General features: G+C 40.6%; 1 protein-coding gene across 2 annotated transcripts; it reads left to right on the forward strand.

Moving 5' to 3' along the window:
• Positions 1 to 976: 976 nt before the first annotated feature.
• LOC122776259 (zinc finger protein aebp2-like) lies at positions 977 to 27,497 on the forward strand. Of its 2 annotated transcripts, none has more exons than XM_044036699.1 (9): positions 977 to 1,594; positions 2,660 to 2,870; positions 5,619 to 5,726; positions 6,557 to 6,743; positions 7,106 to 7,251; positions 14,149 to 14,216; positions 24,594 to 24,707; positions 25,460 to 25,489; positions 26,567 to 27,497. In XM_044036699.1, the coding sequence occupies exons 1-9, from the start codon at positions 1,059 to 1,061 to the stop codon at positions 26,571 to 26,573; spliced, it is 1,407 nt and encodes a 468-aa protein (XP_043892634.1). In that variant the 5' UTR covers positions 977 to 1,058; the 3' UTR covers positions 26,574 to 27,497. The 2 variants fall into 2 exon arrangements, with proteins under 2 accessions (XP_043892634.1, XP_043892635.1); XM_044036700.1 differs by having other exon boundaries at positions 7,127 to 7,251.

Consider the following 27,497-nt stretch of genomic DNA (forward strand, 5'->3'; position numbering starts at 1 on the left):
ATAATTTTCATCTATTTCAGCTGCATTTGAGAATAAAAGAGACAGGAGTGTTTGACAAACTCTGCCCCTTTGTAGGATGAGTCCCTTTTTCAACTGAACTGGGGTTTAAGATCTTCCACTGGCAGCTCATGTGGAGCTGAAAGCGTGGCTTCTACCACTACAGTGGATGTGTCAGGACTTCCAAGGATGTTTGAGGCTTGGAATTATCAGCATGGAATCCTGTCAAGACAGGACTAGACTGCTGATATACGGTATGTACCCAAGATCAGCATAACCTTTTATGAAATACCGACAAGCTCCAGCTTGTTTTAACTTGCCTGACGGGAGAGTTTAAGATCAATGGAGTCCGGGAGGTGACACTTCTGCAAGGGCCTTGCTTTACAGAGGCCACCATCTTGTGCTGCCAGGTTTCTACAGCAGCCCAAACAGATAAACTAGCCAGAGTGTATTTTGATGCTAAGTTTGAATATGGTAAAAAAAGAAAAGGGGACGTCCTTTTTTGGTGTCCGAACACTACCACAATTTCCTGAGACAAGTGGGAAGGTGAGTGAAGGAGTCCTCATTTTGTTACAATCTGCAATCTTTCCATAAGATGTCACTAATTCTTACACACTGGACCTTAAAGTAGCTAAAATCAGTTTTTCTGTCTGTCAGTGCCATAAATACCTGAACTGTCCCTTTAAAGGAACATAATGCTATGTTTTGGAAGAATCTTATGACCTCACTATGGTTTATGTGGATGTCAGTGGACAACCATTAGTCTCCACACATACTTCTCAATTTGTTGTTGAAGATGTTTTAAAAGTGGCAGCGTTGCTTCCTCAGCTGAGGAACCTAGGTTATAGTAGGTAAACAGTGACTCCACTCAAAAAGACCAAAAGAAACACATGGAAAGTTTAAATACCAACGTCAGAGTTATTGCTCCTCGTGCCGCCTCAGACCAATCAGAGAGCAGATAGTGTGATTTGACCCCGCCCTCCCCTGCAGTGAAGCGTCGGACTGTGCCACGGTTGAATTTTTAATACCGAAAGTGTTCAACGGTTATCGACGTTGTTGAAATGGCCGCTGCGTCTCCAGACGAAACACCCGCACTGGGTGCTGAGGACGACGCACCGACCGAGGAGATAAAGCAGAGCGACGGTGAGGAAAAAGAAAAGGGCCGCACCGAAGCGGAAACGGAGGAACCGGGTCTTCAAGTAGAGCCGAAAATGGAAGAGGCGGGTCCGGAGGCCGGTGAAGAGGAGCCAGCTGAGGCGACAGACAAGGCCGCGAGCGAGGCGGAGACATGCGACCAGAAGACTACAACCGCTCCCGTAGAATTGGAGCTAAAGCCCGTGCCGGAGCTAAAGCCCGTATCAAACCAATGCTGCGGAGATGACGCCAACGAGTCCGCTGACGATAACGCTATGAAAGAGGCAAAGGAGGAACCGGGAGCAGAAGACAGCCGGGGCTCTGGGATAGACTGTGACAAGAGCAAAACAGTGTGTGAAGACGGCGAGAAACCCAGCGTCGAGGTGGACGATAAAAGGCGGCCGAGTGTGGAGATATCATCCTCGGATGGTGAACCCCTGAGCCGTATGGACTCGGAGGACAGGTCGGTGGGAGAATGACAGCTCACTCACTCACTCACTCACTCACGGCCAGGGTTGGGGGTGGCTATGTGAACACGTTCCAGTGGCGGCTGACAGTGAATTATCCCCCCACCTTTACCTTTAAACGAGCACAATTACGAGTTTTTGTTATTTATACTTTAGAATGTCAACTGATATGTATTCAACTCACTGTAGGACTGCAACGAGCGATTGTTTTTATTCTCAATTAATAAGACTATTATTTACTCAATCAATTGATCAGTTATTTAGCCCTTAACACGTCTGAAAAAAACGTTTTGTCCACAAACCAAATACACTAATTTACCTGTCTCCTTTCTTTTTAAACATCCACTCAAAGCATGTCATATTTGCACAGGAGCTTGTTGTAGTAAATGAACAGACATGTCCTCAGGCACGTACTCAAACACTCACATATCAATAACCATTAGTTCCTGGTGTAACGTTATTTAATTAATCTGTGAAGATTAACGTTCTTCATTTAACTGGTGGAAGCAAGATCATCTTCCTCACTGACAATCCTATATGAATGTTCATCTACTGGCGCTTTTGTGTTTCTAAATCACTCCCCTTTACTGTAAGTCGTATACTGAGTCATTAATAGTTGTGTCTCAAATCATCTTGGGCGTACAAGCCATGTAATGTGACCACAGATAAACTGAGAATCTGTCCATTCAATTGTCGTAATACGTGAAGGAATTAATTACTCAGAATTAGCCCGTTGATGTTTACAGCCCTACATATCAATGATAAAGTGCCAAGATTTGGCATGAGTGATAAAAATGGCATGCGTGGAAAAAGAGTTGGAGTCTTTTCACATGTGAGTGGCCATGTGATGTAATGAGTGATATTTGCACCTGTTCTTCACAGCTGTGCAAAGTCTGATCTAAGCTTGGAAGCTATTCTTGATGTCTTTAGTTGCTCATTGCTTTCTAACTGTGAATCTGTTTTCTTCCACCATTTTCTCTCTCTCTCTCTCTCTCTCTCTCTCTCTCTCTCTCTCTCTCTCTCTCTCTCTCTCTGCCCACTCACCCTCTCCTTACTCTCAGTATCAGCAGCACCTTGATGGAGATGGAGAGCACCGTGTCCAGTGGACGCTCCACGCCTGCTATGATGAATGGACAAAGCAGTGCTAGCGCCTCTGGGATGAAGACTGTGGCTTTCTCCTGCTGCTGGGACCTCTGCCCACAGTGCTTCAACTCCAGTCCTGATTTGGCAGAACATATCAGGGGCATTCATGTGGATGGACAGAGAGGAGGGGTGAGTAGACTTTCAGCATTTAGAACATTTTCACAGACTTTGTTGGTGCCCCCAGCTTATCTCTGGACCACTGCACCTATGTGTCTATCGTCATTAGGGCTGCATCTGAGGATTTTCATAATCGCTTACTTTCTCTATTAGTCGAGTACTTGTTTGATGTACAATGTCAGAAAAATTGAAAATTGTTGATCAGTGTCTACTAAACCTGAAAATGTTCTCAAATGTCTTGTTTGTCGACAATAAATATTCAGAAAGCTTGTTTTAGTTGTTGAAAAAAAACACTCTTATCAATAAACTAAATCGATTATCATAATAGTTGACAGCAGCTATAACAGTGATTGTTTTTCCACGCTTCTTACCCTGTTTGTCTGAATTACTTAAAATATGAATGTTTGGCTCAGGTCATACTATCCACATCCTAGTGCAAAGGTCCACTAGGGTCTGTGTGACTTAAATTTTATCCTCCGCCCATTTTCACATTGGTCAAAAAGAGACAACATAGAAGACAATAATCATGGACACTTGATTGCAGTTACGCAAGGGTGTCTGTCAGCTCCTACTATATATATATACTGTACATGTACAACTCTGCACCCAAAGAATACCAGGTCATACAGTAGCAGAAATCACTGCTACTGAATGTGAGACTGAGTTCTAATGAGTGAAACGCTAGTTTGACGTGAGAATAGAACCGTGGTCATGCATGTGCATGTGGGAAATGCGAAGCAGCTTTCCACGTCCACAGAATGCAGTAAGGATGACCTAGGCCTGTGACTAGTTAAAAATGATCTACCAGAAGCCCTTTGGACTATAAAATACCATTACATTGTCTTTTTTTTTGTAAATATGTGTGATATGAAAACAGCAAGACTGAAACAAAATTTGATAGTTGATTAGTGAAACCTCACTTAAACTCACCTGAACATACGCACATAACGACAATGATGGAGTGGGATTTTACTCAGATGTTGTAGAATATGTGAGAGTGAAACTAGCTTGTCATTTCTATGCTCTTTGCTGTTTTTAGTTTAAAAAAAAAATAGCTTTTGGACTGAGCAGCTTCCTATTTGTCAGGGTTAAACACTTCTGCCCGTTTTTCTCTACTTCCATGTAATCATTACGACTTGAATGATGGGAGTGAGAGATCATCGTCCTCTGATTCACCACTGTCTTCTGCCTGTAGGACACAAAAATCCCTAGGGTCTGGTGTATTAAAAAGGAGTAGACAACTTTATTTAGATTGTCTTTCTCACTTCTCACTCTAACATTTAGGGGTATAACACCAAACCAAGGCAAAGCAGTTATCAGTTATAAAAATAAAAGATGCATATACAGTACATCATTCATGCTGAATCAATATAAATGCTATGAACTTTTAGTGTCATGAATGGGTTGGAGGAAGCTGTTCTGCTGTTCCTTCCTCACAGTGTCTTCAAATGAGTTGATGGTAACTTTGGGGTGTCACGATTCCTTGATTCGATTTGATTTTCAATTTTTAAAGGTCAAGATTTGATTGGATTCTCAATCCTTTTTTTCTTTTCGTGCAAATGGGTCTTGTCAACAACGCAAACACTGTTGACAAAACTCACAAGAAAATGTTTGTGATTTCAGAGATTTGGGAAGGGGTTTGTGTTTGGCCGATGTGTCGCCCAAATCAGCAGTTGCCGTGGTTACTATTAGCTGGCAGCAGCTTCAGGTTAGCGGGAGGAGGTAACATGTAATCAGGCTACAATGGCTACAACCTCGACACTTTTTTTCTCCCCTCTGGCACGCCTGCAAGACACTGGAGGTGTGGTTATACTCAATTCCACCTTTGCTTTCGCACATTGAGATTGTGACATCGTTTCGATCAATATTTGATTTACAGTTGATATCGTGACACCCCTAATAAAAGTAGCAACTACCATGGGTGTTGAGCTTCCCTGCCTTAACTGCCAGACTGTGATCGGGAAGCACAGATGGGGGTAATTTCTTGAGGTCTTCAGGCTAACACCCTTACTTTTTTACTGGCAGGTGATGAACACAAGGACTGTCGGCTTGCTCTGGAGGAGCCTGGGCATTTATTTCTTCCCACTGGCACAGAATACTACACATTAGTGCCTTAGTTTGTCTTTGCTAAAGTGAACTGCTCGGTCCCCAGCCTCTCATGCTCCACACTCACCTGAACAACTGCGCTGCTTCCTCTCTTGCTTGACCACTCATTCATTGCACAACACACACAAACACACACAAGCGCACGCCGCGCCGCGCGCACACACACACACACACACACACACACACACACACACACACACACACACACACACACTTGGCCCCTAAAGGAGCTTTTATGAAACATCTATTCAAGGTAAGCAGTGATACTTTTATAGATTTGGCTTACGCTTAATTTGTAATTGTAAAGTGGAAAAGTGCTTACATTAAACGAATAGTGGTAATGCATCAAACTTAATTGCATCGCATCAAATTAAACCCAAGTGATTTGTATCAAATCGATCCACCGTTCATAATAAATAGTATTTTGAAGTGAATCAAAGCTCATGTATCCAGACTGGTATCGACTCGTCCACAATGCAAACCCCTACTAAGCCGTCTTGTCAGTTATCCTCCAATTTTTCACTATTGTTCTAAACCAAATCTTTCTCTCTATTGTGCTACTGTGTTTGAACTCTTTTTCTTTCTTTCTTTTTTAACTCCTCTCTGCTAGTTTCTTCTGTTTTTATCATAATGTCTTCTCTTTGTGTTCCTCAGGTGTTTGTGTGTCTGTGGAAAGGCTGTAAGGTGTATAACACACCGTCCACCAGTCAGAGTTGGCTCCAGCGGCACGTGTTGACTCACAGTGGAGATAAGCCCTTCAAGGTAAAACTATTTAGGTCATCTATAGCTGGGCGGTGTGGCTTATATGTATAATCTCAATATTTTTAGAACATGCCCCGATATATCATGTTAATTAAGCTGGACGCAGGCAAAATATGCTCTCAGATAAAAGAAGATACATACCTTGAAAAATACAGTAATGCCTGTATTGTGGCTGTTTATCTATGTTACATTCTTAAAATTGTCACCTTCAATTATATATGATATCTTGTGCATTTCTTTAGTTTGTTATTGATCATTAAAGAATAATTACCTAAGCAAGAAACAATCAAATTGCCTCCTAAATATGGTCCAATTCTGCTTAAATCAGGCTTAAATTTGAAGAAATTGTCTTTTTTCTCTATTCATTTTACAGCCATTCCTTGCATTTTAATCAGTATTTAATTTCACAAGTGTCACAATTGACATAATCCCTCACTATGAGTATTGCAACCGCCATTAAAACTAGTAAAATACATATCATGATATCACAATATCCAGAATCTAAGACAATATCTTGTCTCATGTCACTAATATAATATCGATTTATTGTCCAGCCCTACAGTAATTCAAGCCTGCTGCTTATTTTTTTTTTAATTTCAGGTTACAGTACTGATTAATATTGATCCGACAGTATGTTTGTGGGATTAGTCTCAACATCTAGCTGGTGCCATCGTCTTTGCATTGCAAATGGCTGTTTCACAGAACAGCAAACTATACTTACTAATGCTAAATGTGTCAAAGTAGTACTCACTCCTCAGTACCCACTCAGCCACACTATTAGCTGAATTGAATTTGAAAAGTTTTCACTTTGGTTTTGTGCTCCTCTGCAGTGTGTAGTTGGCGGCTGCACTGCCAGCTTTGCTTCTCAGGGAGGGCTGGCTCGACATGTCCCCAGTCACTTCAGCCAGCAAAACTCCTCTAAAATGTCCAGCCAGGCTAAACTCAAAGAGGAGTCGCCCTCCAAGGCTGGAATCAACAAGAGGAAGAAGCTCAAGAACAAACGCAGGTGCACCTTACGTACGTACCCAACTAACACACACCACACCACACAAAACCCTTTTTCAAAATTTTAAAAAATTTATTTTCTTTCTTTTTTTAATGTATGTTGGTAAGTTTTACCTTTTTTTTTTTTCTTGCCACAAAACATCGTAATGCTACTGACAGTGCTCAGGTAACCACCATGCAGTTATAATAAGCTACACGTTTTTTGATGCACGGTGGCTGCTTGTGTTCTGTGATGTGTAGTGTAACACACATAGATATAAATTAAAACATCCTGTTAATGTGATGTAAGTTGCAAATCATGTTGTGTGCAAATCCAAAAAAGCAAAGCAATAGCCTTCACGTCCACTGTGGAGGCTATTGTTAGTGTTCATCAGTCTGTCCTTGTCCTCCTCCAGCAAGGCCCCACGACTTCTTCGATGCCCAAACCATGGATGCTATTCGCCACAGGGCCATCTGTCTCAACCTTGCTACCCACATTGAAAGTGTGGGCAATGGACACAGCGTGGTCTTTCACAGCACGGTCAGTGCTTCTTTACTTTCTTTGTCTGGTAGTTTTTGTCAGCGCTTACCTGTTTTCAGTTTAATAGCTTTCATTTAATGACCATCAGTGTGGTTAAATCATCAGATGTATTCCTCTTTTTACGGGTAATGTGCAAACATGTGAACAAAATCATAATTCATCTTTTTTTTAGTACACCCCAGTGTTAAGTCATGTAGTTTATTACAGTATGATGTGCTGCAATTAGACAATAATAGAGTTGGTTACATACATACATGTATAATATATCCAACAATGACCTTTCAATTTTAAAATGGTGATTGCAGTCTCAATGCAGACAATTGTAGAGCACGGTTTTCTACGTTTTTTTTAAATAAGCTGCATTTGTTCATACACATACACAACTGTTGGACCATCTGTTTTTTTATTATTTGAATTCATTTTCAAGTTTCTGCAACAGACAGATTGGTAGTGATTGTATATCTGCTTTATTGCTGGTTCACACCGGATGTACGCTGTGTATGCCGTGGCTGTGGCACGTCTTGCTGGCATCGAACTCGCGTCTAACACTGCGTGTTCACACCTGCGGGGTATCTGCTGCGCTCACACTTCACTTTCTGATTTATCGCTGACAGAATCCGTCATGTCATTTTTGTTTACTCAGAGAGGGGGAGAGGGAGAGGGAGAGGAGAGAGGAGAGGGAGAGGGAGGGAGAGAGGGAGAGAGAGAGAGAGAGAGAGAGAGAGAGAGAGAGAGAGAGAGAGAGGGAGAGAGAGGGAGAGAGAGAGAGAGAGAGAGAGAGAGAGAGATGTTTAAAAGATAAATTGTTAATGTTTTTCCATGTGTTCAGATTCAGCCAAGACAGTAAAACTACAGAGGGACTTTTATGCAATCCTGCTGGTAGAATGTCAAAATCATCAACAACAGATCTTCTCTCTGTCTATTTTGGTGGGAACTGTTACTGTGCACATCATGCGTGAGGAATAGGCGAGGTGCCAAAACTCAAAAGACGCATACTGTACAGTGTGAACACTATAATCTGTTAACATGGGTGCCAAAATTCAAAACATGACAGAACGCGGCAGCGATGCACACGCGACACGTCCAATGGGATCCAGGCCTTGGAGCAGCAGCAGAATCACAACAGTAGAAAATGATCATATGATGAGAGGAGATGACGAGGCAACAGTAATGTTAAGGACTGTAAAAATATTATACATGCAATTAGAGATAAGCTTTTGATAAAATCTTCTTAATCGATCGTCAGTAGAATTTGCGATCGATTTTCAATTAATCATTAATATTTTTTATCTCAAAAATCACTATTTATAGCTTTATTAAAAATGCAATGAAACCCGTACCCGCCCGCCACCCGATCATCATTCATTGTAGTCGCAGATGCCATTACAGCTCATCCGCGCATCTCCCTCTGGGGTCAGACGCGACCGCAGCCTGGTGACTGTCAGTCCAGCTGCCGAAAACACCCACTCTGAGGGGACTGACGTTGCTGTGATGCACAGCTACCTGTGCAGGAGTTGTGTCATAGCAGAGACCTGGGACTGGGAGGCTGCAACTCCAGTGTTTGAGCTCCCCTTGTCCGTGTCAGACAACGCAGGCTCCTCGTCTCCCCCAGCCTCTGGATTAGCCGATCTTCATTGACTATGCAACAGAACCTGCATTAGTTTTATCGATTAAAAAATTAACGTCATCGACGAAATTCTTATTGATCAATGAATCGATTGTCGATTAATTATGCCCGTCCCTACATGCAATGGCTCTCTGTGTGTGTGCGTGTGTGCGTGTGTGTGTGTGTGTGCGCGTGTGCAAACAGCCTAACATCATGAGCAGACAACACAGCCTCTTTGTGCTATTTTTGCTCCTCATTGGATCTTTGTGTGTGTGTGGATTACTCAGAAGTTTCTCAAAGATTTCCTTTCGTGTCACTGAAGAAACACTGAGGAGATCAGACATGGTTGTCGAAATATAGAGTTATCAGACACTTAACCCAAGTATTCAGGGAAAGCAAAATTTAGATCTGCATATTGTAACAGTTTGTGTTGTAGGCATAATGAAGTGATAGTGGAAGCAGTATTTTTGCTTCTCTATACTCAACAGACAAATGGAAGCAGTCAGTATATACTGATGAGAACGTATGAGTATGTGTCTTTTTTTATGTCTAAATTGTAATTTGTCTTGTATTTAATTTAGATTGTACTTGGTTGTTAGATTTTCATCCCCCTTGGTTTTATTTTTGTTATTTTCTTTTTAGACAACAGGGGGTGTGAAAGAGTTGTTGCAGATCTTTTTTCCTCGGTGCACTTGAAGTGAACCTTTTGAATCGCCCCAAGGCTTGATGATGTTTTTTCTCTGAATCTGGCTTCACAGGAAACACAATTGGATTGTTGTTGTGTATTGTTCTCAGTCCAACCTGAACTCAGTGCATGATACATTATTAATGGCTTGTAAAGTGCCTTTGCACCTTACTATTTAAGGCACTCACATGAAAAACAGTTTATTCCTAGTCGAATATTCTCTTTCTCCCTTCGGTTGATTGATTGAGTAGATTAAATTATTTTAAAGTGTGAAGGAGTGAATTCCACACTGGGGACAATTATTGTGATATGTTGGATTTGAAGGGTGTGAAATGCCAAAAAAAAGGTCTTTGAATAGCTGCTATTCCTATTCACTTCCACTGGGGAGCGCCCTGTGTCCTGTTCATGTCCTCCAATTGCATGATGATGTAATTTTTGCATTAAAACAGGAAAAAGAATGATCAAGCACTACACAACTCCTTCCATCACATAATGTACAATATTCAAACCTGTTCAGTTGTTTCTCAGCCGTTCTGAGAAACATTGTCTTTAATTAGTGGCAGTGATTTTGTTGACAGTGGTTTCCTTGGGCCATTTGCCCTTTTTCACAGCAGACGTTTTGACATGCACGCAGGAGGAAAAACCTGACAACGTTTACAATTGATTTACTATTCTGATCTCTAATAATTTACATCTCAGCTTGTCCTGCTGTGACGCCTTATATTAATAGAATATTGATTGTGCTTTTTTACATTTCCTCTGTGGCTAACCAAACAAGAATAATCAGTGTGTTTGTGGGCAGAAACTTTTTACATTCTTTTTTTTTAACACATTTTATACCCATTAAAACCACATGAATAGATCTTCCACATATGAAAGCATAACATACCCTTTTATGGGTATTAAATGGGTTATTATGATTAAAAAAAGAGTTGTGTGCAGATGTCAATTTATGGCACATTTATCAGTTGTGCAATGCATCAACAGATATTGTTGCTATTAATGTATAATAATTGAAGGCAAAAAAAGAGGCTCAATTGTTCTGCACTAAAGAAACGCAAGGAGCGAATCTTATTTTCAGACTATGTTATACGGTTAAACTGTTTTACTAACGATAATAAAGTCCTTGTAAATTTGATATCAAACTATCTAGTCAAAGTTTATTTCAAGGTCACTATTGTCGTCGATAGTCCTGCCTGTTGCCCTGTTTAATATTCATGCAAGTAGATTTTCTCCTGACACACAGATACTTCTAAAGCCAAGCCATGTATTTCAACATTATTTATTGCAGTTTTAGGCAAGCCCATTCTTCACGCTTGTGTTTTATTCAAATCTAATTAGTATTAAAGAGTTCTCATGACATGATGTTTTGGTACTCTCTTTCAACTCTGTTCTGTTCCGTTCTGCTCCTACAAACCTCAGCTGCTCAACATCAGCCAAGAAGAGCTCAGGAAAAAAGTGAAGATAAAGCTTGAGAAGAGGTTAAGAGAGGTAACTGCATATTTTGCAGTTGCACACTAGGTCAGAGGAGGAATAGCCCGCTAGAGAAGTGAGTCACAAAAGACAAGAAGCTGAGTCTTGTCCAAAAGACGACAAGGAAAAGTGCCAATGGTTAGGGTTATGAATCGGAAGGACATCTGGCCAGTTGGGCGTAAATTCTCTGTCTTACTTGTGTCCCCTGGATGATTGCGGTGCAGCAAGACTGTAGGACTGCGTCAGACTCCGGACCCCGTTGGGCCCTCCCTGGCCCAGGGAGATGGAGCAGAGCTGTGGGGGTTCTGTGGAGTTTGGCCAGTGGTCTTGCTGACGCTCCAGAACAACTCAGTCATGTTTGTGATGGGATATTTTAGTTGTGCCAATATGCGTCATTCACAGCTTGACCCCCTGACACTAGACAGACACCCAGTTTTAGCAGTCCTGCCCTCCCCCTGCATTAGTCCTGCCATTTTCAACTCTTTGTTTTGGAGCCACACTAATATCCACTGTTAACTCATTTTTCCTCCTGCTCTCCCTCCCTCCCTCCTCCCTGTCTCTTACTCCTGCCTCGTGGGTGTAGAGAAGATTATGATCTGTCCCTTAAAGCATCAACTGCCATCATCAACCCACTCTTTTCACAAATCACTTCATGCTGTTAAACACAAGCCCATTCTTCATCTTCAGCCTTTACATGGTCTCTTCAAAAGTATCCTGGGTTTGTGATCATTAACCTGGTGCTGTGAGGAGCCCGAAGGCAGAGGTTAACAGCGATTCACTTTTAATTAAAAGGACAGTAAAGCAGCTGCTGGTGCACCAAGTTTCAGCTGCAGGGTGTGACTCACTTGTTGTTGAGCCTATTGAAGGTAGCACTGAATTCAGGCTAATGCTTTAACAAGACCATGTTTTTGAGTGTAACATGTTACTACTTCTTCCTCATGTTGATGTTTGATAGAGAAGCTGTAACTATCTACAGTTGCCATGAAGCAGTGTGGGATCATGGGAATCGTTGTGTTGTCTCAGTTGGTTCTGCTGTGCATTTGTGGTTTCGGTTCACCCCGGACGTTTCAAGACGGGTTAAGCAGATGATGACATTAAAAATGCACTGGAAAAGTTTAAGCTAACACAAGTACACTGCTCAACAAAATATACAACATTAGTCTCCTCATTCTTGGATATTTTAATGCAGAAATGTTACACATTATATCTTAAATGGACTAATAAATATGACATAATTAAGGAATTTTTAATGGCAGGTTAAATGGCTAAAAGCCCACAGTCCATATGCCGCCATCGAGTCCATCACAGTGTTTTACTGTACAAACATGATGGCAGTCAAGTGAACCTGTTCTATAAAGACATGAGCATGGCCTAGTAGTTACTGTGATAAGGGCTTATTCAGTTAATGCTTACAGGAATAAGCTATTTTCACGAGTCGCAGACGAGCATTCCCACAATACTCCATGTGTATGTAAACGTAGTCACTTGAGTACATCCGTAGAGGACTGATTTTGAATGACAGCCTTGACGCTGTTATTTGATTGGCAGAGAGCTGCATCCCTGGGAGTGATCTGGACGGAACCAATGAGAGAGCAGCCCCAGGTCACCTGCTTATCAAAGGTTAAATGACATACGTACACGCTTTTTTGACCGGCATCTTTGCCCATGAATTTGACATTATCAGGATCTTTGATCTGATCTGTTGTTCACATCCTTTTCCAGTCGAGTGTTAGTCAGGCTGTCAGACAGTAGTACCCATCTACTGTATGTTTGTGTATGTCCTAGAAAGAACTTGTTACATACTAGAAGTATTTGTTACATTTAACAGAAATATAAATGACTGTTTTCACTCTTGCTTACTAATGCTTTGACTCTTAAAGTACTTTCTAATTTTTCTCAGCTTCACCGTGTCCCAATACATTAGCTTGGAGAAACTACAGCGAGACAAAAATGAACTTTCAGTTTTTCATTTTGTGTTGGAGAGAAGACACAATCATAGTCAACACTGTCATATTGGAACAGTAACTAAACTCATTTTGGTTTCTTATATTGGAGCGTAATTTGGTTAAAAGGTAGGAGGGGAGGAAAAGTAGTAAGATGAGTAGAGAAGTGATTCTAGGTCTCCATCTGTGTCTCTTCCCTTCTGTCCTCAAACCAGTTTCCATCAATGCTGCAGCCATTCCCTAGAGTCATAAAAATAATTTCAGATATTCATGTGCGTAAGAGAAGTTCTTCACATGTGAACTCATTCACTATCCTAAAAATAGACATTCCTCACAAAAAAGAGCCAATTGACGCAAGAGGTTATATCTGTGGCTATTTTTGACACTGATGGTTATTTTTCTAGCTTTTTTTTTTTCCCCACTGACAATATTTGTGTGCATTCCAGACTAGTTTTACTATAAACCATCACAGCATGATGGATTAAATGTTTGGTTGAGTGTACTGTCACTAGAAGAAAAGCCTCACATTTTGAGGTTGTGTTGGCAGATTAGGTGGTGAGTCGTGAAAGTAGGTAATGGAACACACCACATGATGATTTATCTGTTGCTGCCATATTTGACAACACAAGGAGTGACACTTTGATTTCCCATTTCTATCTGGTCTTTCTGCAGTGCTAACTGTGATTAGCAGCTCCCAGTTAAGTCCAAACACTCGCAGGATAGCAAACATTTGAATTCCTTGGTCGAGCACTATGTTGCAAAGACAGGAATGTGGGATGGGTCCTGTTGAAAATAGAAATCTCATTGAGCTCTGGCATACATTATTAAGATGGCTCACATTGCTTATTAGTGTAATGATCAGCTACTGTATCACTTGGTTTGAAACATGTAGCCTAATTATTCAGTGGAGATAGGGACAGGATGGGGGCATGTCTTTGAAGCTGATTCTGCACAGAAAAATGACTTTGCTGCAATACGAGACAAACCCAACACATTCATGCGAATTGAAACCTTTGAAACAAATTACCTTGAAATATTACATTAAATATAAAATGTGTATTTGATAAGCCTTTTTTAAAAATATTTCGTTATTTTTCATTGGTGGAGATGTTTTTGGTTGGGAATTCATGTTATATGGGTGTGTTATTTTATAACTCGGCTTTTGTTTTTTCTTGATTATGTCTGTGTAGGTGCTAGCCAGAAGGAAAGAGGGATCTGGCAAAGTAAAGGTTCTCCTGCACTGGACACCTGAGGACATGTGAGTAAAAATAGTTGTCTACTGTATATGTAAGTCTTTGTATCACCCAATATGCACATTAAACAAAGAAGGCATGAATTACAAATGAAGATACAGGACAGGATACAGCCCCCACCTAGTGTTGCCATCGAATTGTTGCACAACAGTTTGTATGCATGAGGGAGTTGGAAGTATTGCTAAAAGGTAAATGCGATTAAGTGCAATGGACTCCAAGTCGGCAAATAAACAATGACATTTAGAAATAACGTGACTAAAACATCACTCCAGTTTCCATCTTTCACTGAACCGGCGGGAAAAAAAATTGTAAACAGCAGACAAGAGGAGGTATATGTGGAGTGATGGGGAAACCACAATCTTACTATATAATGTCCTGAGTCAAAATGTTCTGGCATTGCTCTCGCACTGCAACAGTCACAACACTTTTGAGAAACTGGATGAGCAGCCAACACAGGACTAAATAAATTGACAGTCTGCAATATGAACAGATGGTGTGCAACAAATGTTGCCTGTGCAATATACACAGGAATGTGCAATATTTTTGGACATTGTGCATTAGTGAGCTATGCAGTTTACATTGGAAATGGTGACGTGCAATACTCAGTGGCGCTTTGTGTTTGTGTATCACTGTGTGTGCGTTGCTGTGTGTCTTTACAAGTTGTTTGTTCCATCAACCTGCCTCTGGACTACAGATGGAAATTAGCTAATGGCTACATTAGCTAATCTGGCACATTTGCATGCAAATGTTTATTAATGTGCCCTGTCCTTATTTTCAAATTGAATAAATAAATAATTATGACCAAAAACTGGTTGGGAAGCAGCCACGAAAAATGACGGTGTATCGCCAGCTACAGAACCACATTCCATAATAAGTTAATATATTCCCAGTGTTGGCTTAACTGCACTGGATTGAAACAGATAAAGGTGAATCTTTCTCTACCAAATGTATCAGCGTTCGACACATGGACATAAGTAAAGCATCAAACTACTGACCTTCTGGTTGAGACAACGCACTCTACCTTCTCAGCTATAGCTGCTCTTGGGTTTGTGGGATTTATTTAGTGAGCAGTCTTAGTTACAGTCTCAGTAAAAACTTGCTCATAATAGCAGCAGGCCATTCTCATCTGTCGATCTCTCTAATGACGAGGGGGTGGGATAGTGGTCAGAGGGAGGACATGGCGACAAGAGTTCTATGTTGCAGTTGAAAAGGCTCCATGTTAAGCCCACCTTGATTGTTTACATTTTACACTGAGCCATGTAAAGTCAGCATAATGCTGCCCTGGTGCCATCTATCATCAGACCTGTGACATGTAATATATCCGCTGTCCTGCCATGCCACCACCGTAGTCGTTCCTTTTTATATACAGAATAAATAAATACACATAATTCCCATTTTACAGAAGCTGGTGTTAAAGGAACTCAGGAAAGGAGAGCAGGGAGAAGGATAAGAGTGGTAGGAAAGAGATGGAGAGTTTTGGGGGTGGTCTTCCCTGGGTTGTGATGATCACTCATTTTCCAGTCTTCAAGTGCCACAGGAAGCCATGTAGACAAGAGGAGGCTTGAGTTGGGAAAGCTGTGTCTGTCACACAAACATTTCCTTTTTGAGCTGCAGGGGTGCATGTATGTACAAGTGCACATTAAAAATGTATGTTTATCCATCTTTGATAGTTTTATGTTCCTCCTTCCCTCTTAGTAGAACTGTCAACTTGGTGGCTTTCCTTTATGTCAAAGCTTGAGATAAATCTTAATGTCTTCTTCTTTAAACCCATACAACATTTGTCATAGAAAGCTTGCAATGTGAGGAGGTTAGAGCCCCAAGCTCTCTGCAAATGAAGCCTAGAAGAATCGGCTTCACTTTGCAGCTAGTATTTGCAATCTCTGAATAGTTGTGTACCAGTATCATCTATTCATTATAGGGGTTAATTCTTGGTTTTTAGGTACACAGAGTGAAAGGGAAGTTTGCACTTTAGAAAGTGAACTGCACAGCATGTCACTCTTCATGCACAGCTGCCGCTGAAACTATACTGTCTGCAGAGGCAGTAATAAGCAAGCATAAGGTAAATGATGGTCCACACAGCTCGGCAAAATGCTACACAAGACATATCTAATGTTATTATAAGTAGTGTAAAAAAAGTTCTTTGGTTAAATTTGAAACTGTGGCGGGACATATTAGACCGTGGCGGACTGCCACAGTAGATAATTAATGGGACACACAGCATATTCATGCTTGGAGTCTTGGTGGAGTTGTTGAGCTCAACCTTGCAGAGTAGACTGGGTATGTGGGTTGGACTGAGGTCGGATCACGTTCCTACCACAAAGTAGGTCTGAATTTGTGACCTGTCCGACACCTTCTTGATATGGTTTACACACCTGCCCAAATTAATTGCAACACAGTCTGATTTAATGGTGCAGGTGTGAAAGCACTCTTGCCAGGATAAATCTAGATGAGGCCCCCTAAAATATCCTGTTAAGCAGTGGATAAGCATCCATAATTACTCTGTGGCTCATTCACTGCTTTTTTGTGGCTCCGTCTCCAATTATTTTCCCATAATTTCGTTAAATAAATGTCCGTCATTCACCAAAAGTCCAGCTCATCAGGCTACAAGTAGTTCAGCCCAGGTTTCAGTAGCATCGCACCTTTCCGAGCCACACTGGTCTCAGCCAAGGTGAATTTTAGCAACACATACTCATTTAAACAGTTGGGCAGCAGGGCTGGTGGGTTTGGCATTGTGCTTGTAATGAAATGGCTTCATGTCACACAGAAACAGAATTCAGTGATTCTCAGCAGGACTTTAAAGGAAAGTGTTGAGTCTTTGCCATCTAAAGATGATCAGAGAGAGCGAAAGAACAGGAAGAATTAAAGATAGCATGACCAAGGGCAAATGAAAAGTAGGAGATGAAGGAAAGGACTGGGAAGGTTGAAGGAAACCGTGAATGGTTTGAAAAACAAAGACAAAAACAGAAAAACAAAGCGCAAAGAAACCTGGATGATGCCTCATGAAGTACATTGCAGCTGACAGGCTCGGATGAACATACTGTAGCTAAACTCTTGTACTCTCAGCCCTATGCTGCTTCAGTCTCCCTTCTTTCTTTCTATCTTTCTTCCTTTCCTTTCCTTTCCTTTCCTTTCCTCCTCTCTGATCCACCTCTGCAGTCTCCTCCTCAGCCCGCAGTGGGAGTTTAATCTAGTGCACAGAGAAATAATGAGGCAAAGGGAGCGGAAGAAAAAGATGAAGTTTGGTGATCAGGATGGGCTAGTCAGATTAATTCTAAACAGAAAGACGTATATGGAGATTGATACAGTGATTCAAAGGCAGAATGGATTAGAGAAGGAATTAATGATACAGAGAATGGTGCAAAGTGAAAAGTGGGTGTTGGAAGAAAATGGTTGTGGGAGAGAAATGTGAAGAAGAGGCAGAATGAAACGGATAAGTTTTACCAGGAGATAAGGTTTCACCCACATTGATGCAGAGTTGTTGTTGGACCCACTTCCACTTCTCACTGGAATGGCAGGAAATGTGGCTGTCGCATGTTACCGTGAAAATGCAAACAGAGCGCAAGTAGGAAAGTGGAAATATGTTGAAAATGAACTCTTACAGGGTCCTTTACCACAATATTTTGTGCACAAGTAGAAACCTTTTATAGGCCGTGTATTCCAAGCAATCTCTGAAGAGTTGAGAGGTTTATTAAATGTATATTTAGATATTTAGCACCAAGTTAATTTAGGTTGCTCTCTCCTACCTGCTATTTTTCATTTTAAAGCAGAGAAGATCTGCATCCAGACTTGTGTTTCAGGGCAACTGTGCAGGTAATACAACACTTGAAAATGTATGTCATGTAGATATTCATATACTGTACACTGGGAATGCTTGCACTGGTGTAAACAGACAGCAAATTTTAGTGATTTACTCAGTTACAGAAAATACTACTAATGAGATACTAGTTGGACCAACTACAAAATGAAAATGAAAGGAAGGAGTCAAAACGCAAAAAGTTATGGTAAGTATTACTATACAATACTATTTCTGCGTGTCCACAAAAAGAATTGAAGCATTTTCCAAACCTATCAGTTTTAGTTGCTCCAAATCTCCAACTATAGCAGATGTAATGCATTTTAAAATTATATCTTAGTGGTGTGGATAGCGCATGAGGATAAATATATTAGCATTTGAGTAAAAATCTTGTTGTCGTGTAGTTAGTTATCAATTGTTGTGACCCTCAACACAGAGTTCATTATCAAGTGCTGTACTATGTGTATGTGTATACTATGTTTCCAGTAACCAAGTCAATGATTAGCCATGTAAATGTGGGATGTCATGTTTATTAACGCTGAAGCAAACCATTCACTGTCTGACTGACGCTCATTAACTCCATTTGGATTAATAGGTAACTGATTAACATGAACCATTTTGAACATGAACCACCAGCAGCTCACTGAAGTGGAAAAGAGGGGAATGGTGTGAGAGAGAGCGAGAGAACTATAATTGCTGTCTAATCCTTGATGAATGGATTTCCACGTAAGCTGCCGAATGCCTTTGAATAATAAACAGTAAACCATGCAGTCAGTGACAGTGAATGCCTTGATCCACTAGCATGGATAGAAGGTGAGCCGCACTCATCTTGGTCCCTCCTTTCCAACGGCTGCACTGTAGGACCGCTTTATGAACTGTTATTTTGTATGGTGCTGTTGTGAGTGGGCGGCTATTTGCGTGTAGGCATGAGTTATTGTTTCAGATAAGACGTTGCGTCTTTCCGGGGAGCTATCTGTCTCCGTGACTCCCCATTTGAGTGTTCATCCAAGGTTGTGTGCATGCAGCTTGCAGCTTTTCTGGGTTAGTTTTGAGTATAAAGCAAATGTCGGTTTATTTAAAGTGTTAGTGTATAAAAGATATGTTCCCACATTACAAACGTGCACTATTACTCACAATAATGTTAGAAGGGCTCTCCTGAATGGCAGTTTTTCACACGTATAATTTTCAGACATGCATTTTTTGTGGTGTGTGCCTTTGCCACACAGTTAATTTGACCAAAATATGTATAATAAATCTGGTTTCCAGTCTATGGTGATGTTGCAGAGAAGTTGACCTTAGCATATGGATTCTTGAGTCATGGCCAAAAGCATCATGTGAGCTTGAACTTTGACCACAGAATTCTTCCAGTCCAAATGGACCTTTGTGCCAGAAAATCCACTAATGCCTTTGATTTATTGTGGCCATACATGAGGTCACAGTGAACTTGACCTTACACAAGGCCAATTATTTGGCTTTGAGTTAGGGATTATATCAAAAGGTGAATATGGAAAAAAAAGTGTTTTTATGTAGATTTAACACAATTTCAGACACTGCAAACCTATCAGTTTTTTAAGTGAGTAAATCTATTGGAAAATGTAACTGATGGGTCTGTCTCATTGCCCAGTGAATGTCTTTTAGATTGATTGTTTAAACATTGAATAGCTTGGTCCGCTCTTGGGGTTTAACCTTGGGTTTAACAGTGAAGAGAACCAAGAGCTGTGTATGGGAGAAAAGCACATCTGAAGTAAGCTAAGAAAAGAGGAACCGAGAGCCACTGCACTGCAACAATGGGTGTAGCCAAATCTATATGGAATTTCCTGCATTTAAGTTTAGAAAATAATTTTGCGGTCTTTTGTATAAAAGTTAAAAATAGATGTCGTCACATCCTGTTGAAAACACAAATTTGGGATGCCTGTTTTTACCTCCTTATGAGTTTGTCCAGATGTTAATTTTTAATTTCATAAAAAGACGCAAATGATCCATAAGTGACATTTATCCAGGGTGTGAAAATGATTTCCTATCTTTGTGCTATTCACTGATCACAAAGTAACAACCTCACATGCATGACTGATGGTGAGCAGCCAGTGAAAATTGGCAAGTCATTCGTACACCTAATATGGCCAATTTCTGCTTGCTTAATTAAATTATAGCTGTGATATTTGGCAAGTTGAATGCTTAATTATGTTCTGCACCGTATCTTATCTGGTCTAAAGGGAGACCGTCAAAGAAACTGAACTGTATGAAAACTGTTATAAAACAGAGGAACTGCTTCTTTGATCTAACAGTCATCATAAGTGTCAAATAATCAAGGAATCACACACAGGCAAATAGGTCACATTGACCCACATGTCAGTCAGCTATTTCCTGCAGGTTGACTTGTTTTGGCAGAGAATTACTACCATGAGGTTGTTCAACTACTTTTTATGGTCAATGAAAATATGTTGTCCTTGCTTTAATCCAGTGTATCTATTTTAATTGTTCATTACTTGCCTAAAGATATCAATATTTTAAAATCAAAACCCTTCTTTTCTCTTTCAGTCTAATGCAATGCGATGAGTCTTCCCTCACTCAGGGGTGCAACTCATTTTATCACAATGCTTTACAATAATACCCTGTCTAATTTTTAACTACCTTGTGGCCCCTAAAAAACACACAGTACTTTAGAGCTCTGGACGTCACATAACCCACTTTGTTCACGCCACGGTGGTGGCAACAACAGCTTGCTGGTTTTAAGGCGTCAGAGCTCACACTGAGATTGAGCAGTATATTGCGGAACTTGACAGAGTGAATATAGTATCTGACCCGTGTAATGCCCCCACACTGCTTTTCACAAGTATGGAAACATCTGGAGCAGACATGATTAAAGACCTGCATTAACCCAACATCTTCATCATGCATGCATAAACTTTACCTCATCCCGCTCCGGAGAACGTTTAGACATTGCAATGAAAGTGTCTAAAATAAACAAAATATTAAAGCTAGTAAGCACTGGGTTCTGCATGTGATATGATATAATCACTACACAAGCAGAGTCTTTTATTCTATTCTCGGTTCAAGCACACTTATGGCAGTGATCTACCTCTGCTTTCTCTCTGGATCTTTGGTGATCTGGTAAAAATGTGCTCCCTTTTCCCCGACTGTCTTGGAATTCTGGGGAACAACAACAGCAATCCACCGTCTTCACTTACCATGAATGGAGCTCTGGTACCTGACATCACACAAACCTATCATGGAACCAAAATAAAACCATTTTGGTAGCTCTCCCACAGTGGCCTCACTCCCAATAAACATTTCTGGCTCATACAGAAGCAATGCAGCGCTGTTCACATCCACAGACATATAACCGGCACCATATAAACCAGGCGATATTTTCATAAAGTAAAGATGGTGGATAGCGGTTGTGCGCCAGGATGCCAAAACAGTTGTGGACGGGCCAGTGGGAGATCACTAAAGATATCGAGGACGACAGAGGTCGATCACTGCTATAAAACACAGGACGGAATGATGGGGACCCACAGGCAACACTTGTATTTGTATCATTCATATCAGGTAGTGTTGTGAATGATGATACTGCAGTTGGCACCCGGATTTGCAGCTTCCTGGTCGGCAGTTAAGGGGAAACTTTTTGACAAAGTAAGGGACACGGTCATTGTCAGTTATCCCCTTATCTGGAGGCAAATTTCAGCATTGTTTCAGACTCCAATGCTAATTAACTTAAATATTTTGTTCGATTTACTTACTTTTAATGTGAGTATTCTACATAGTACAACTAGGGGAAAGTTTATCAGAAAGGTGAAGATGTAATGCTGCAGTTCTGGAATAATGTCCACAATGGCTGTTTCCGTAATTGTGCATAGCACCCAGGGGTATTGTATGGATCAGATATAATCAGTCTGCCAGGTCCTGTGATATGTTGCTTGATCTCCATGGATTTAAAGTGCGCAGTGAACTCTTAAAGCTCAAAACAGGCACTGGTGCAGTTAGTTTTTCAGAAGCTTTTTCCTACCAACATGGTTGGAGACCCATGACGTCCGAAGTGCTATACAGCCGTTGAAGAGACGAGTTGCCCAACATTACCTTGTATGTGTAGCCTGCCATATAAGTGTATGGATTTAAACAGTGCCTAAGTAGCATTGTTTTGATTCCAACTATCAAAGGATGGGATTGTGTGATGTTGGCTAACACAGTTCTATACAAAGGCATTTAATATTTTAGTGATTTAATATACACTTTGCTTGTTTTTGAAGAATTTATTGCTTCTGTCACCACTGGGGCCTTTAAAGCCTGAAGCTGGCCATCAATCCAGTGTGGAAGACTCCCCAGTAGCTCTCCCACAGTGGCCTCACTCCCAATAAACATTTCTGGCTCATACAGAAGCGAGCCAAACGGTCCCATCTGGAAAATAAAATAAATCCGTTTGTCTTTATTTGGCTTGGTGTGACTTTGGGTGGAGATCTGTTTGTGTGTGTGTGAAGGGGGGGTCGTTAGGAAGTGATATACATACTATAGAACATACTTAAGTGTATACCATGTTACTATGTGTGATGCGCCGAGTCCCCAATGCCGCAGTTTTGTGTGCCTCCTGTATATCACAATATAATAACACATCAGTACCACAGCTCACTCGCTCTGACATGTTTACGGTGGCTCCGTAGTGGAATGTGCACGTAAGCCGTGCACGCACACAAACACACATGGGCGTTTACTGTATATTTAACACTCTGCAGGTCCTTCTGTGATTTGAAGTTTGATTTTCACAAGGGCAGATAACTCAAGACTAACCCAAACTTTGATGCTGCATTGAAGTGGGCTGTTTCTAGTCTTGTCCCTGCCTTTTGTCAGCTTCATCTTTCAGCTCTCACCACCATTAAAGGGGATACAAACACTTTAGTCATATGCTGTAAAATGAAAGAAATAAGTTGCCCATACTAAATCATTATCTGTATTAAAAAATGAACATGGAATGTGTGCTTGCAAAACTCATCACCTGTGTAGTAGGTAGGTGTCAGCCTTGTACTTTACATGTTTACTTCTAAAGGAGCAACTATTATCATTTAAGTTGCATTTTTCTCTGCTCTCCATTTGATCAATACCTGTTAAAAAGGTTGTAAGTTTAGCACGGATTGTTGTGATTTTTAGAATTCAAGGGTGTAGTCACTGTAACATTCAGATGAACTAGATAATCCAGGCTTTATTTTCCAATTATTAATTATCAGGGCCTTTAACCTCATGTCACAAATTTGCTGTTGCATTTAGTTTTGTTCAATATCAGGCCGTTGAACGTATGCCTATACACATCAGTTAACATAACAAGGTCTCGCTTAGGGTACATGTGTTTATTCTAAGGGCACAGACTGAAATCTACAGATTTTATAGAACATGTACTTGTACTTAAACTGTATATTCTTTGTGTGTCAAACTTGAAGTGTTACTCATAAATACACCATTACATATTGGATTTTGGTAGATTATAAGCACATCACAATGACTCTTTGTTAACTGTGACTCTTTACTAAATTGTCCCATGTGGGTAACTCCACCCTATAGGCCCATAAAATATGCCTTAAAGGGCTTTGACAACTACAGTAAAAGTGAGTTGATTATCCTCCCTCTCCACGTTCCCTGTCCTCAACCTCTCTTTTCTTGTCCTCCATTTGTCAGTTTTCTGTTGCTTTTCCTCCCTTTTGTTCCCCATCACTGTTCAGTTGTGCTGAATGTGCTGCACGTGAAGCACTACCTGCACACCATTCACTGAATGGGCTGACGAGGCATGTGAATGAGTGATTTGGCCTGGTGGCTGCCTGCTTGGCTAAATGCTGTGTGCAGTGAGTGTGTGTGTGAGTGTGTGTGTGTGTTTCCGCATCTCTTGGGGCTCCGGTGATGACGCACATAGTGACGGGGAATGCTGGGGGTTGGAGTGGGGGGGGGGAGGCTGGAGGAGGGAGGGGAGGTGCAGTCGTCTCGCTAAGCTCTTTGTTTCTTTCTTCTGCACCTTGACTTGCCACGCCAGTGCTTGCACGCTCTTTCTGCAGCGATCATACTGCTGTGTGGTACAGTGCGATAGAGCTGAGTAATACCCCTACGTGTGTGCAGGGGTGTGCGCCTGTCTCTCCAAGGCCACCACTTCTCTGTTTTTAAAGTCGGGTGGTTTTAATTCAATTTAATCGTGCGTGCTGTCAGTATTTTAAAACTTTTTTTTTTTTCCCCACATCGGATCATTTTAAATGAACGGACACAATCAGTGGTCCCTCATCTAGAAGTGAAACAAAGTGAATGAGACTAGATTGAGACTCCATAATTGACAACATGGGACTATACAACAGTTTGTCCTCTATCTGTTCTGTGAAGGTCTGCACACTCTCTCACACACACACCTGTGTGCATGTGTGTCCCGCTGATTTGGTCAAGGCTGTTACTTATGGAAATGTACGCAGTGTTCAGAGAAAGGTGTCAGCGTGTACCCTGGACTGTGAGTGAGGCTCTTTGTTCCTCTCTCACACCCACTCCATTCCCCTTTTCTCCTCCTTTTTCTTGTTCAAGCTTAGACCTTGACCACATGCCCCCCCCGTATGTGTGTGTGTTTTTACAGACTACCTGATGTATGGGTGAATGAAACAGAGCGGTGTCAGCTGAAGACTAAAGTGGTGCATTTATCCCAGCTACCGCAGGACACAGCCATGCTGCTAGACCCAAATATCTATAGGTGAGTTGCCCTGCCCTTGTGTGTTTTATATGAAGGTGTGTGTACCTTTAACATCTACTTCCACCAGGTGGCACCAGAGCAAACATGATAAAAAAAAAAACATAAATAAAATAAATTGCCCTGCTCTTCAACGTGATAATGGATGCCAACGTTTTGACAGTAACCACATATGGTGGCTGTTTGAATCAGAACTGACTGACGCTTATAATTAAGTGGCCGTGTTTAAGTGTGAAACTCTTTCACTTGAACGGAGGCTCCATTTCATCTGTACGCTCATGTTATTTGAATTGTGTGCAGCACAGCCAGTGAGACGGAGAGTACATTCATCAGTAAGATGAGAAAACAAGGTTAGCTTTATGGTACACCATAAAAGTCTGAAAGAGGAACAATGAGCCTAAAATAACAAGGGTGGTCATCTTACCAGAGATATATGGCACACAAGTGTGCTGATCAGCACACACTCTGGCTGATTTTAATTAGATCTGAAGGCTCAGTAAATGCAAGGGCTGCTGCTGCTGGACTCTGGTTTCATAGTTGAATATAACCATCAGCACTCAGCCAATTTATGTCAAGGTTGTCCTAATGCATGAAGTCTCCAAAACAAATGAAGTGATTGGTTACTGTGATGATGCATACAGTAGGCCACAGTCTTTAAACGTATTAACACACGATCACTTCTTATTTGTTACGACCATGCTCTCACACTTTGACCTCACAGACTCTTCTCTTTTTTTTCTTCTTTTTTTTTTCAGAGCACTTCCTCAAAAGCGGCTAAAGTGCAGGTAAGTTGAACCGGCTCCCTAAATGTGCTTATGTTTAACATTGATTAAAATGTATTGATATATTCATAGAGATGCATTTAGTTATAATAACTTACTTATTATGCTACACTCACTGTACCTTGGTGTGTTTGGCTTCACATAGTAGACTCTCAGCCAACAAATTAAAATAGTCTTAATCAATTAAGATTAAGAATTAAGACTTAAAAAGAATTAAGCTCTGTTATTGACATCATTATTGATACAAAGGCGTGAAAGTAGAAGTAGATTCTGGACAAAAAAAATGAACCTCGTAAACTTTTTTGTACACAGTACAAGTACACACTACAAATATCTATACAAGAATACTCTCATCTATAGCAACTATAGCAAGAATTTCTTTCATTCATACAAACAATTAGATTGTGCCTTTTTGTCATTTTTCTGAAGTACTATTTTTTTGGCAGCATTTTTATATCCGATTTATAGTCCGATACAGAAATATGTGGCTGGTGCACAAAGATAGTAGAAGTGATGTATTTGTCGGTATCTTCTACAAAGATATGTGCGTCTATCACAATTATTATGTGTATCCAGACTAAACAGTGGCCACAATATTCTTTTTATTAACATCAGCTGATGGAGTCTAAACTTAGTTTTAAAATTTGGATAACCTAGATCAACGACGCTCATTGTCTTGGGCTTTCTTGTCACCCACGATATCACCACTCCTGTTCACTGTATATCCAGCAAATTGAGGAAAAAAGGTGCGCACACACACTGAGGTCACAACCCTTGGTATTTGGTCCTCTCACTCAAACTTATTGTTCCAACAACTGACCTCAGTTGTTCAGTGCAACAAAAGCTCTAAAATGCATGATATTATGTATCTACAAGTGCATGATATAATGTATCTAAAAGTGCATGATATAATGTATCTAAAAGTGCATGGTATAATGTGTCCACAAATGAATGCAGCCCAGTGTCTGAACATTCAAGATAAAGCTCATTTCTGATACTGTAATCTTTCATGTGACACACTTAGAGCAACTCATTCTCTCTCTCTCTCTCTCCCTATTTCTCTTCTGTCTCTGTGATCAGCCTGTAAGGAGTCATCTGTGGACTTGATACTTATGGGGGAAATCCATGCTCTGAGGAGATTAATCTGGGATGGGCTGGGATGATCTTCATCTCTTTCTGTTGAATTGGGGGATTGAAGTCGCGAAAAGAGGACGTTAAACCATTGTTTCAAATAAACAAAAACGAAAAGAGGAAAATCAGAACTTGAGCACAGCTAAGTGTGTGGTAAAATGGGACTAACACATTTTTAAAAAGTTTTGTATTTATCAAAAACTTATCTAGATGTTTTTTTTCTGAAAACACCAAGTGGTGTTGAAAACTGTTCTGTGTGACTTTGTCAGAAAATGCAGCATATTTTATATCTGTTTTGTGTAAAATATTTATGCAGATTTGTAATATATTTTTATACCATGGAAAAAAGCTTGTGTACTGTGGATCTTTGTGAAGGTTTTAAATAGAACCGTATTGACTGTGAGAATCTGTTATCTATCACTTGTAGGGATATTTGAATATTTCTAGTTGTAATTATATTGTACATAACAAAGTCCTCTTAACAAAATTGTCCTATTTATACTTACTGAGTGCAGTACTTATTACTCGTGTGTATGAAAGTGAAGTGTGACATTGTGCCAGTAATGTCAGACTTGTATTCAATCAGATGCCAAGTGTTAACAGGAGCAATAACTCTATCATGCAACTATCTGTCATGTAGCTCTTAATCTCACTCAGTCTGAAGAGACGACAACAACAACAAAAAAGTGGCAGTGCACACTTACTTATCTCCCAACTTCCTCCTTTCCAAGTAACGTGAGCTGTGTTTATGTTAGTCATTAATAATACATTCACATCACTTCCATTAAGAATAATTGTTTAAAAAAAACGTTGTCTTTTTTACTGTTTGACTCTTTTGGGAACTGAATATGCTTTTGTAATAAAAACAACACAACTGACA

This window comes from Solea senegalensis, linkage group LG10 (genome assembly GCF_019176455.1).
Source record: "Solea senegalensis isolate Sse05_10M linkage group LG10, IFAPA_SoseM_1, whole genome shotgun sequence".
In the NCBI taxonomy this organism is placed as follows: domain Eukaryota; kingdom Metazoa; phylum Chordata; class Actinopteri; order Pleuronectiformes; family Soleidae; genus Solea; species Solea senegalensis.

What these genes read in the sequence shown, in the direction of transcription:
- LOC122776259 (XM_044036699.1), top strand. Translation starts at nt 1,059, where the DNA reads ATGGCCGCTGCGTCTCCAGACGAAACACCCGCACTGGGTGCTGAGGAC. An exon ending in CGTATGGACTCGGAGGACAG is followed by an intron (nt 1,595 to 2,659) that starts GTCGGTGGGAGA and finishes CCTTACTCTCAG; the next exon opens with TATCAGCAGCACCTTGATGG. An exon ending in GCGTGGTCTTTCACAGCACG is followed by an intron (nt 7,252 to 14,148) that starts GTCAGTGCTTCT and finishes ATGTCTGTGTAG; the next exon opens with GTGCTAGCCAGAAGGAAAGA.